This window comes from Ictidomys tridecemlineatus, chromosome 10 (genome assembly GCF_052094955.1).
Source record: "Ictidomys tridecemlineatus isolate mIctTri1 chromosome 10, mIctTri1.hap1, whole genome shotgun sequence".
NCBI lineage: Eukaryota > Metazoa > Chordata > Mammalia > Rodentia > Sciuridae > Ictidomys > Ictidomys tridecemlineatus.
Window position 1 is genome coordinate 89,110,119 of NC_135486.1, and position 12,732 is coordinate 89,122,850.

Consider the following 12,732-nt stretch of genomic DNA (forward strand, 5'->3'; position numbering starts at 1 on the left):
TTATGTAGTGTAATTCTAAACTTCAATATTTGACATTTCCCTGATGAAGAAAAGAGGTAGGAACTTTCCCCCATCTGTGTTGCTTTTGGAAACTAGCTCCTCCCTTCTGTGGTCTCTCTGTTCCAAGCAAGGTAGCTGCCTAAGACTGTGGATAAGGGTCTCTGCCTCCACCACTAAGATCAGATCAAAACTCTTTTAACTCTAGGAATTACCTCTAGATGAATGTTCTGGAAATTAGCCCTCTGGGAACAAGGTACCAGCTAAAGCTATAGGTGACTCTCCATTTAACATACCATGAATGGGATTTTTGGTGTGGAGAGGGAGGTAAAGGATCAATGTTTTTTGTTTTTTTGGTTTTTTTTTTTTAAAAAAGTAAAGGTCGAGTCCGCGTTTTCTAGTGATCCATTTTCTGCTGAATCAGCTAATATTTCTGAAGCTTTGAATTTCGGATTCCTATAGAGTAGTTTTATCAAAACTAAAGTGAGAAGTGTTGCTTTCAGTATAAAGAGGTTCCAAGTATTCTTCGTTGTTTTTTTTTTTTCTTAAAGTAAAAGAAAAAGAAGATGGGATGTAACTATAACCTGTGGATCTGCCTAAAAGGGAAAAAACACAGAACTTGCCAGAAAGGGGCGGGGGAGGTGCTTCTACTGGTCTACTTAAAGTGTGGTTCATAATAGGTTGCTAAACTAAGCCACAGAAAACTGAAAGGGGAAGAAATTTAGATTCCATTAGATCAAGCAATATACAAATGCTCCTAGTTAATTTTGTTTGGGTACAAAACTTGTTCATAAACAGATGACCGCCAACTCCAAACCCCCCACAACCACCCCCCCCCAAAATCCCTGAACTAACCTCAAATGTACCTTTATTTGTTTTTTTTTACTGTCCTCAAATGTACTTTTAATTCTTTTTCCTCTTTCCCCACGCCCTCGGCGACTTTTGTTGTCTAGTTCTTCTTGTTCTTGGTATGAAATCTGACAAAGAGCAAAAATCCTGAAACAAAAAGGAAAGAAAGGAGGAGAACAGGAGAGGAGGAAGAAAGGAGGATAAGGAGAGAGAAGGAGAGGAGGGGAGGGGAGGGAGGAAGAGAGAGAAACTATTTTGCCACCCTCCTGGCTAACTGAATGCTTGTTCCCGAGATTACAGTAATTACAGCCCCAGCATGAGTTCCATACAAGCGCTAAATGAAACAGCACATCAATTAAAAAATAAACACTCCATTCTAGGAGAAAGACAACCCCCTGGGACGTCCTAACAAGCGTAAATGAACCTGCCAGGCCGCCGGCCCCTCGCCACCGCTCCCCCCCCCCGCCCCCCCCCGCCCATGTCCCCTCTCCGCGTCCTTCTTAAGGTGGATGCAGAGCTGGCTGGGCCAGCGCTGGTTGGTGGCATCCCAAGTGGCTGCTAAAAGCAGCTAGGGCTGGGTGCAGATCACCGATACGTGTCCGCGCCTCCGCGCCAGGGCGCAGCCCCTCCTCCCGCAATAGAAAAGGAGGTTCTGGCAAAAACATGCGAACTTCGGATAGATGAATATATGTCCTGAAGTAGGAAGAGAATAGAGATTCCGGTGGCAGTTTCCAGTCTATTCTATTTATAAGTTTTTGTTTTGTTTTATTTTTTAAAGAGGAAATGGAATTACTTTTTGTAAAGGAAGCACTGCGTCCGGATGGTTTATGTATTTTATCTCACCCAATTATTAAAAACCCCTAAGAGATAGATGCGGTGATCACCCCACTTTCTAGGTAATGAAACTGAGGCTCCCGAAGTAAAACAGCTGAGCCACAGGGGGGTCCCAAGCGGGCATCTGTGCAGCGAGACCCTTGTGCGCTTGCAGCCCGACTCGAGAGCACCTAACTAGGCTGCCTCAAATCCAGCCCCTCATCTAGAATGAACTAAGGTCATTCCACTCCTGCCACATCTCCAAGGCTCAAAACCCATCACTCTGAGAACCCCAAGAACTGCGTCCTTCCAGGGTTCCCTAAGGGTCCAGGTCTGGGTAGGTCTTTGCGCTTTAGCCTGTTGCGCGACTTCCAAGTTGCCTTGGCTCTCAAGGGAGTCTCGGGGCCCCATCTCCAGCATGTCACCCCATTCGTGGAGACTTAGCAGGCAGGGGTTTGACCGATTTGAAAGAGCACTGGGAGGTGCACACTACAATAAAACTCCGTCCCCAAGCACAAACTCGGGGAAATAGGGCCAAGATCTCAGACTCACAGAGGTCCGTGGAGACACTCGTAACAAACGCTCCCTCTCTGCGGTCAATCCCAAGGTTATCAAAACTCTACATCTGCAGAAAACCCACATGGCCATCAGGACACTACGGACGTCCTTAAGGAAGGTTGAGCCTTGGGAGCGAGTAGACTCCGCCCTGTCGTCCGGTGATTGGCGAGCCTAGAGGTGGGCGGAGACCAAGTCCAGGCTGTATAAATATTCATGAGCCGGCCGCGCGGCGCTAGCGGGGCTGGAGCCGGGAAGTTGGGCTAAGGGCGCTGCTCCTGCCGAGGAGGCGGCGGCTGGGCGCGGGCCGAGGCGCTCAGGTGTCGGTTCCTTCTAGTCTGGATTTGCTTCTGTGTGTCTAGCGAGAAGCGGACTGCCTGTATCTCACTCGACTGCGGCCAGAGAGCGACGCGGACTTTTCCTGGAGACGGATCCTTCTGTCCCCGCGGCGTACAGATTGACGGACTCACGCCGGAGAAAGATCGCAGAGGCCTCGGGCGTGCGGGGTCCTGAACTCCAACAGTGGTGGCGCGGCCTTTGGGGCGGGCATGAGCCCTCGCAGGCCGAAAAGGGGCCGCGAGGGCTGACCCGGCACAGCGAGCAGCTTGGCCCAGCCATCTTGACTGCGCACCGCGGCCCGAAAGGAAACTTGCTGCGCCGCCGCCCTAGGTGCCCGACAAAGTCACCGCTGCTGGGCGCCAAGCAGAGAAGTGGCCAGACGAGCGGGAGAGGAAACAGAGTGTACGGGACGATGGACCAAGGGCCCGCCACCCTGCTCCGCGAGGGCTGAGTGAGACCCAGAGTAAGAGGGACAGACCCTCTGGGACTGTGGCACGCGACTGCAGCCACCTTCTCTCCTGGAGTGGCGGAAAGGAGGTGCGGACGACCTCTGCCCAGGCTTTCGACCGCTTCGTTGCAGACTTGCCCCAGACAGGAGCTAGATTATTGGAAAATCCCCTCTTCTCCCCAAGGAAAGGCAAAAGACCCGCAGGTTACCCCTTCTCCCCTTACCAGGCTCAATTGCTTGGATACCCCTGGGACCCTCCGCGCACTGCCTGAAAGACTAGGGCAAGGGCCGAGGCGCGCAGCATGGAGTGGGGTTACCTGTTGGAAGTGACCTCTCTGCTGGCCGCCTTGGCGCTGCTGCAGCGCTCAAGCGGCGCAGCAGCCGCCTCGGCCAAAGAGCTGGCGTGCCAAGAGATCACCGTGCCGCTGTGTAAAGGCATTGGCTACAACTACACCTACATGCCCAACCAGTTCAACCACGACACGCAGGACGAGGCGGGCCTTGAGGTGCATCAGTTCTGGCCGCTAGTGGAGATCCAGTGCTCCCCCGACCTCAAGTTTTTCCTGTGCAGCATGTACACGCCCATCTGCCTGGAGGACTACAAGAAGCCGCTGCCACCCTGCCGCTCGGTGTGCGAGCGCGCCAAGGCCGGCTGCGCGCCGCTTATGCGCCAGTACGGCTTCGCTTGGCCTGACCGCATGCGCTGCGACCGGCTGCCAGAGCAAGGCAACCCCGACACGCTGTGCATGGACTATAACCGCACAGACCTGACCACGGCCGCGCCCAGCCCGCCGCGCCGCCTGCCGCCGCCGTCTCCTGGAGAGCAGCCACCCTCCGGCAGCGGCCACGGCCGCCCGCCGGGGGCCAGGCCCCCGCACCGCGGCGGCAGCGGCAGGGGCGGTGGCGGAGGGGACGCAGCGGCGCCCCCAGCGCGAGGAGGCGGTGGCGGGAAGGCACGGCCCCCTGGTGGCGGCGCGGCTCCCTGCGAGCCCGGGTGCCAGTGCCGTGCGCCCATGGTAAGCGTGTCCAGCGAGCGGCACCCGCTGTACAACCGCGTCAAGACAGGTCAGATCGCCAACTGCGCACTACCCTGCCACAATCCCTTCTTCAGTCAGGACGAGCGCGCCTTCACGGTCTTCTGGATTGGCCTGTGGTCGGTGCTCTGCTTCGTGTCCACTTTCGCTACCGTCTCCACCTTCCTCATCGACATGGAGCGCTTCAAGTATCCGGAGCGGCCCATCATCTTCCTGTCTGCCTGCTACCTCTTCGTGTCAGTCGGCTACCTGGTGCGCCTGGTAGCGGGTCACGAGAAAGTGGCTTGCAGCGGCGGCGCGCCGGGCGCTGGCGGCGCTGGGGGTGCTGGCGGCGCGGCAGCTGCAGCGAGCGCGGGCGCGGCAGGCGCGGGAGCGAGCGGCGCGGGCGGGCGCGGCGAGTACGAGGAGCTGGGCGCTGTTGAGCAGCACGTGCGTTATGAGACTACCGGCCCTGCGCTGTGCACCGTAGTCTTCCTGCTAGTTTACTTCTTCGGCATGGCCAGCTCCATCTGGTGGGTTATCCTGTCGCTCACGTGGTTCCTGGCGGCAGGCATGAAGTGGGGCAACGAAGCCATTGCTGGCTACTCGCAGTACTTCCACCTGGCCGCTTGGCTTGTGCCCAGCGTCAAGTCCATTGCAGTTCTGGCGCTCAGTTCGGTGGACGGTGACCCAGTGGCAGGCATCTGCTACGTGGGCAACCAGAGCCTCGATAATCTGCGTGGCTTCGTGCTGGCCCCTCTTGTCATCTACCTCTTTATTGGCACTATGTTTCTGCTGGCCGGCTTCGTGTCGCTTTTCCGCATCCGCTCAGTCATCAAGCAGCAGGGTGGCCCCACCAAAACGCACAAGCTAGAGAAGCTCATGATCCGTTTGGGCCTCTTCACTGTGCTTTACACTGTGCCCGCCGCCGTCGTAGTCGCCTGCCTCTTCTATGAGCAGCACAACCGCCCTCGTTGGGAGGCCACACACAACTGCCCGTGCTTGCGGGACCTGCAGCCCGACCAGGCGCGCAGGCCCGACTACGCAGTCTTCATGCTCAAGTACTTCATGTGCCTGGTGGTGGGCATTACCTCTGGCGTATGGGTCTGGTCAGGCAAGACGCTGGAGTCTTGGCGCGCCCTGTGCACCCGTTGCTGCTGGGCCAGCAAGGGCGCCGCGGTGGGTGGGGGTCCAGCTGCAGGGGCCGCAGGGGGCGGCGGCGGGCCAGGGGGCGGTGGCAGCGCTGGACCCGGCGGGGGCGGGGGACCGGGTGGCGGCGGGGGCTCCCTCTACAGCGACGTCAGCACCGGCCTGACGTGGCGGTCTGGCACGGCCAGCTCCGTGTCTTATCCAAAGCAGATGCCATTGTCCCAGGTCTGAGCAGAGGGGAGGGGGCGCCCAGAAGGGGCGGAAAGGGGGAGGGGAAGGAGACCCAGTGTGGTGAAGGGACACTTAAGGGGCTGAGGTTCCCACCCCTTCACAGTGTTGATTGCTATTAGCATGATAATGAACTCTTAATGGTATCCATTAGCTGGGACTTAAATGACTCGCTTAGAACAAAGTACCTGGCATTGAAGCCTCCCAGACCCAACCCCCTTCCCTCCATTGATATTCTAGGAGCTCCTCCCGCCAGGCGTTAATTTCCTTTGGCAGAGCAGGGTGGACTCTGTAGTATTTCCAGAACCTGAGACTAGGAGCCCTTGTTGATTGCCCTTTGCTGAGCTTGAAGCCAGATCTACAGATTTCACCCGAGGGACCTCTTTTTCTCCCTCCACTTGCCTACATAAACTTACTCCTAACATATTCTAGAGGAGGGATGACTGCGACCTATTGGGATTGCACGGTTTGGGTATTCTTAATGACCAGGCAAATGCCTTAAATAAACAAGAAATGTCTTAATTATACACCCCAAGTAAATACGGGTTTCTTACATTAGAGGATGTATTTATATAATTATTTGTTAAATTGTAAAAATGTGTAAAATATGTATATATCCAAAGATATACAGTGTGTACATTTTTTGTAAAAAGTTTAGAGGCTACCCCTTGTAAGAACAAATATAAGTATTCTATTTTGTCAATAAAATGACTTTTGATAAATGATTTAAACATTGCCCTCTCCCCCTGCCTCTTCTAAGCTGTTACCTTTACATTGCTAACTAAGGACCCGTGGGGGAAATGGACATTTTCTGGTTGCCATTCTGTACACTGACTTTAGGCATGGAGAAAATTACCTGTTAACCTTTAGTTCTTAAACTGTGAGCAAAGTAAATATCATTGTTGAACTGAAATCAAAAGTGAGTTTTTGCACCTTCCCCAAAGATAGTGTTTTCATTGGTACCTCTTTTCTGATCAATGGATTACAACTCACCTTAGTGTATGTAAATGGAACTTTTGCAAAAGCAGAACTTCCACTTAGGCCTTGTTATTTATCTTGTATAATATCACTAAAGGTTTCAAAACCGCACATCCTTATCCCGCGTCGATGATTTTGAAAACACCTGGTTTTCCAGGGTTTGAACATACTGCTGAAGTGTGGAGGTTAATATTTTAAACCATAGATCACTCTTTTCAGCATAAGTCATTTGACAATCTGGTACTGGAGCAAGCACTCTTTAATGGATTAAACTAACGGGTTAACATCTTAATAACCTTCCATGCTTGTGTATACCAAATGTGCTTCTTTTCCTAGAGAAAAAGCTATTGTTCCTCTGTCAAGACTAAGCTAATTTATTTGAGCAGAAGGCTGTTGAATTAGCAGAAGAATGCTTTGGCAATTGTTGAACTTTTTACCTGTCTGCCCAGTGGCTCAGCACATCATTCCTTTAAGAGGAGCTAAATGAATAGGGTTAATCTGTAGGGAACTTGGTCTTTTGAGTTTGAAAAACTTTGATCTTTTCTCCTCTCCAAATGTGCTGTATAGTCTGAAGTTTCTTTCCCTGCTGCCCGGCTCCTCTTGGTGCAGACCAATTGGCCACCGTGGAGCCTTAAAGTTCTTCCATTAAAGGGATGTGGGACTTTTACTTTAAAAAGGAGAGAGAGCGAGGGAGAGGAAGACTTGTAACAGTTAGTGAAGACCAGAGGCACAAGTGCGCTCAGCCTTTTAAACAGCTTTTCCCGGCATTGTTAGCCAGCCTGCAGGCAGCTAGGCATGGGTTGAAGCATTATAGAAAAGGGCTCTGAATGCCCTACAGGTGGTCTGCGCACATAATCCCCCAATTTAAAGCGTTTTCCTTTGCTGGACAATTGCATTACAAAACTCCCTTCTTTTTCGCTCCTAATTGAACCAATGAACTATTATAAACTACAAGTTTTTCTTAAAAAAAAAAAAATCCTCAGTGCCTAAATTCTATTGACTAAATTCTGGCAAGTTTTCTGAACTGAACCTTTTAAAGCTCCGGAAGTAAAAGCTCCTTCATAGACATTTCTTTTTCAGATATTTTTATTCCTTATGCTTGTTATTTTCTGGCAGATTAGCAATAATTTAAAAGTAATTGCTAAGGTTGTGTGTTCATACTGAAAAGATAGCCCCAGGTCCCTTATTAACCTGTCAATCAAGATAAGAAATGGTCAGCTACCCTACTAATGACAGGGACATCAATCATTGTGGAAAGGGAGGGGACTTTTTCAGTGCATTCTTCATAGATGTTTGTTCTCTTTTCCTGGAAAAAAAAATTTTTTTTTGTTTTTTTTTTCTAACTAATGGGAGGAAAACTACTTACTTTACTGATTTTTCTCATGCAAGAGACTTTTAAGAAAAGTTTTGTGATAGTAGCATTTCCAGAGTCTTTCTTTGTGTTAGATTTTTTAAAATTAGATATGCAACAAGAATACCTACTTTAGCTATCATGCCAATTTTATTTTTGGCAGTCAGACATTGTAAAAATCTTTATCTTGCCAGCATTTTTATTTATTAAAGAACAATTATTTTGTAACTTAGGTATCAATGAATGTCCTGCATCTAACCCATGTGGTAACACTTGTGCTGTAGTGTGCATAAACCAGCCACAAACTTCACATATTCTGTTATATAGTAGAATTTTGAGGGCAGGTCTTGATCACATATGTGGGAAAAATGAGAGTTTAAAAACCACTGGTTAGCTTCCTGGTTGTCTAATGTGGTATTCTGAATAATGACACATTTTCAACTATACGATAGAGAAGGAATTGTTTGACTTTGAAGCTTTTGACCTTATTAATTCAAAATGTCCTTGTAAAATGCCATATTTGATAACTTTCACAAATAGCTGTAAGAATGCCCCATCTAAACAAGGTTGTCAAACAAACCAACCCTATTTACATTCTGAGGACAACATTCAGCAAAAAGACCTGTACCTATAATCACTATAGACTGATTTCAGAGACTGATATTTAAAATACAAGTGCTGGTCTTTGCCTTTAAAGCTAAAATTTTGATTAAAATGTTGCCAGTACCCAAATGGTATCTACTGGAATCAAAAACCCAAAATTGATTTTAGGGATGGGAAGAGTAAAGAAGGGTCTCTATAGGTCCACTTATGTTACACAAATGAATGAGTCCCTTGCCAGGACACCCATTTGTGCTCTGTAGAGGTATCCTTCATTACTATATGAAACAAGTGTTAGTTTTTAAAAATCTTGTCAATATTTGGGGGGTGGGGCGATGTGGTTGCTGTGTGGCTAGAAGATCAATGTAAATAAAATCTAATATGGTTAAAAACATTAGTAAAGCCAAAGCTCATTAAAATTACTTGTGGGAGAAGTTATGGGGGACACTTTCTTTTTGCTTTATAATAAATGCAATTTGAAAGTATGGGAAGACAAGGAGGAAAGCATAACAAAGTTTAAGGAGCAAACCGTGTCTTATTACAGTGTCTTAACCTGCACTGCCCACGTGCAGTTGCATGTAATACTTCAAAGTCTGCAGGAAAAAGTCAGATTCTCTTATCCAAAGAGAGTCAATGGCAGAGCAGATGGTGCAATTTAAAGAGTAGGTGCAAACATTCTAAGGAGGCTCAAAACAAATCCAGCAGCTATCAACTTTCCACATTTGATACTATACTGCCATCTTGTGGTGCCACAAAGTTCCAGAACATGGAGGATATAGCAGTTCATTCAATTCAATGCATCCAAAAATACTGAACAACCAGAGCTGGCCCTGTCACAAGCGCGGGCCCCACCCAGAAGGCCTTAACCTCCACAGAGTTAAATCCTCAATATAATGAATGGTTCTGCTAAAAATACAATTAGGCTGTGTTGAAATCAAAAGGTATATCTGTTTTAAAACTATCTTCTGAGGTACTTTATTTAGAGACTAGAAGTTTGCCAGTGGTCCACCAAGCCACATCTTTTCATGACAGAAAGACTGAATAATAAAGACTGTTTTGAGGTGGGATGTAACCAATTGGTTTGCTTAATGAAATGTACTGCCCGACATGGAAGAAACCACATAGAAGTCATTCTGCAGAGTCCAGTGGACACACGTAAGCTGTTGGTTTGGATGGGACATAGACTGCCCCTAAAGATCTAGCCAAGGTATTCAGGGAACACGCCAAGGAATAAAAACTACATGAGAAAATAAGGTCAGTCAAAGGGAAGAAAGGAGAAGCACTTGCTTTGGACTGTTGGGGCAGTCCTTTGGGAAGGAGGAGATGTGAGAGACCAGGCTTTTAAAGAAGGATGAGCATAAAAAGGAGGCAGCTACACCACGCTCACCTATAAAGATTTCTTGTTCCTGAGAACTAAAATTCACAATAGTTCTGTAGTTGTCACATGAATTTTTTCCTAGTTGGTACAAAATCCAAGGACCAGAAGCTGTGCTCTAGCTTTAGTGAGAAGCTGCAGTGCCCTAAGGGAGGAATGGAGGAGTCTGTTACTGATTGAGTTCACACTGGGGGGAGGGGCCAGATGTGAAAAACATCTGTCCTGGCCAGCAGAGGCCTGAGGCCCTTCAGGGAGGGCCTAGCCAGGGAGGAAGGCAAATAACAGAGCCACTAAGCAGCAAAGGTCGGTGCAGAAGCGGAAGCAGAGAGAGCAAAAAAGGCCTCTAAGATCTAGAAGAGCAGCACAGAAATTGCTGAAATGAGAAAACATTCTGAAGAGATTATAGTTCAGCTGACTTGACCAGCTCAGGAGAGGGGAGATGACCTAGGATGGTCAGGACAAATGATAGCCAGAGAAAGATAGAAGAGGTGAGGGTACATGTTAACTGAACAACCAAGTTTGAATGTCTTTCCAAACCTCCAGGTGAAATGGTTATTCAGAAGACAAAAATGCCTATATTTTTATCACCTTACTTAACATTCTGGAGAATCACATACTAAATTCAATCAGGAAACCAATGTCCAATTATTTCCCCCCATAAAGCCTGATTCTGATTGTCTGATATCCCAGCAGTAGTTCTGAACTTTGCCTAAACTTTAGAAGCACGTGGAGTGTTTTTTTAAAAAATACTGATGCCCAAGGTGCATCTCAGATTAATAGAGTAAGGATTTCTGGGGATGCCACCTAAGAATTCAACATTTTAAAAACTATTCATGGTGATTCGTTTTTCATATGTAGCCAAAAGCCTGTGACCAGTAAATGTAATTGAACGTGATATTATGATCTAAAATGAAATAAGCATAGATAAATAGAAATTAACTAAGCAAAACTAGTTATTATTATTCAACTTGACTGCTTTGCATGGAATTGGTTCTTTTTTTCTTTTTTTGTCACTTAAGAAAGTAAATATTTGGGAGAAGACAGGAGTGCCCCCACCTGGTCCAAAGAGAACACTTCATGCTTTGTTGTTTTTAACCAAACAGAACAGTTTGGGATGACCCTTGGGATAAAACTTTTCTTTTTAGAAATGTGTTTATCTCTGGTTATAGTAACAGAAACTGGGTAAGACAGTGATAGATACTTCAACGGCCATTATCTGATCATTCTACATTGTGTGCATGTATCATTCCATATTGTGTGCATGTATTTATGTACCCCATAAATATGTATATTTTTTCTGAGCCAATTAAAAGCAACAGTATATTAACAAAAAAGAACAGACAATATTACCTTAGTATATACATATATATGACTGCATGACTGATGTGATTCTACAGCATGTACAATCAGAAATATGAGAAATTATGCCCAATTTATGTATATCAAAGTGCATAAATGCATTCTACTCTCATGTCTAACTAATTAAAACAAATTGAAAAAAAAAAGAACATCCCTTGGACATACTTAATGGGAACTGAAAACAAGTTAACAACTCAATAATTTTAGAAAATTTCTTCCGGTGAACACTGTTTTTTCTTGATTAATTTACAGAATCCCCAGTGTACTGTAGAAAACCAGGAAAATTAGGTGGTTAAGAGAGGAAAGCTGGACTCCACTGCCTGCCACCACTAGTACCTTGGGAAGTTACTTAGTCTCCATCTTCCTTAGTTTTATCCTCTGTAAAATGTGGATGAAATCAACCTACCTTACAAGGGTATTGTCAGGATTAATCCTAATGTAAATAATAAGTGTAGGACAGTGCCCGCCTGGTGCAATGGATGTCAGTTATCATCATTAAAGGGATTTGTTTTAAAATATTGATGTTTCACAAGACCCAGATATAGATATACCACTCCATAGTGTTTATCCTATAGAATTAAAATCATCATACTATAGCAATATATGCATACCCACGTTTATAGCCGCACAACTGACAGTAGCCAAACTATTGCAACCAGCCTAGGTATCCATCTGTGGATGATACACACACACACACACACACATTGGAGTTTTATTCAGCTGTAAAGAAGAGTGAAATTCTGTCATTTGCAGGAAAATGGATGGAATTTGAAATCATTATGTTAAGCAAAACAAGTCAAACTCAGAAAGTCAAGGGTGGTATATTTTCTCTCATATTTGGAAGCTAGAGAGGAAAAAGAAAAAGAAAGGTAGGGGATGGTCTCATGAAAACTGAAGGGAGAACAAGAGAGGAAAAGGACCAGAGGGAGGAAGGAAGAGAGGGAAAGGTATATACTGGAGAATGATATTAACCAAATTATTTTGTTATATTGAATGCATGTATGACTATTAACAACAAATCCCACCACTATACACAACTATAATGCACCGATAAAAGTGTGGAGAAATAAAATACAGATGTTTCCATGAGCATTTCTTGTTTTTTATTGTGATAAGGAGCACATAATATAGATCTTATCATCTTAACAATTTTAATTGTCCATTTCTATAGTTGTAAGCATTTTCACATGTTTATGAAATACTTTCCCAGATCTTTTTCATCTTGCAAAACTGAAATATTATACCCATTAAATGCCTACACTTTATTCTCTTCACCTCTTTCAATCCTGGACAACCATCACTCTCCCTTTGTTTCTATGAATTTGACTACTTTAGATACAATTGGAATCAAAGTATTTTTTTCTTTTGCTGACTGACTTCTTTCACTTAGAAGGTTCATCCATGTTGTAGCATGTCATTATTTCCTTACTTTAGAGGCTGAATAATATTCCATTACATGTTTTAGTCAGCTTTTTTGCTGCTGTGACTGAAAGACCTAACCAGAACAACTGTAGAGGAGAAAATGTTTATTTGAGGACTCACAGTTTCAGAGGTCTTAATCCATAGAAGGTCAGCTCCATTCCGGAACTGATGAGGCAGAACATCATGGTGGAAGAACGTGGCAGAGGGAAGAAGCGCACATGATGATCAAGAAGCAGAGATCACTGGTCAGCTATGT

General features: G+C 46.1%; 1 protein-coding gene across 1 annotated transcript; it reads left to right on the top strand.

Annotated features, from left to right (window-relative positions):
* Positions 1-2,435: 2,435 nt before the first annotated feature.
* Positions 2,436-9,392, top strand: Fzd8 (frizzled class receptor 8). Its single transcript, XM_078023372.1, has one exon. It carries the CDS (start codon positions 3,304-3,306, stop codon positions 5,392-5,394), a length of 2,091 nt encoding a protein of 696 aa, XP_077879498.1. The 5' UTR covers positions 2,436-3,303; the 3' UTR covers positions 5,395-9,392.
* Positions 9,393-12,732: the final 3,340 nt, after the last annotated feature.

Bases quoted from the DNA above. Each gene is read 5' to 3' on its own strand.
- Fzd8 (XM_078023372.1), top strand. From the start codon at position 3,304: ATGGAGTGGGGTTACCTGTTGGAAGTGACCTCTCTGCTGGCCGCCTTG.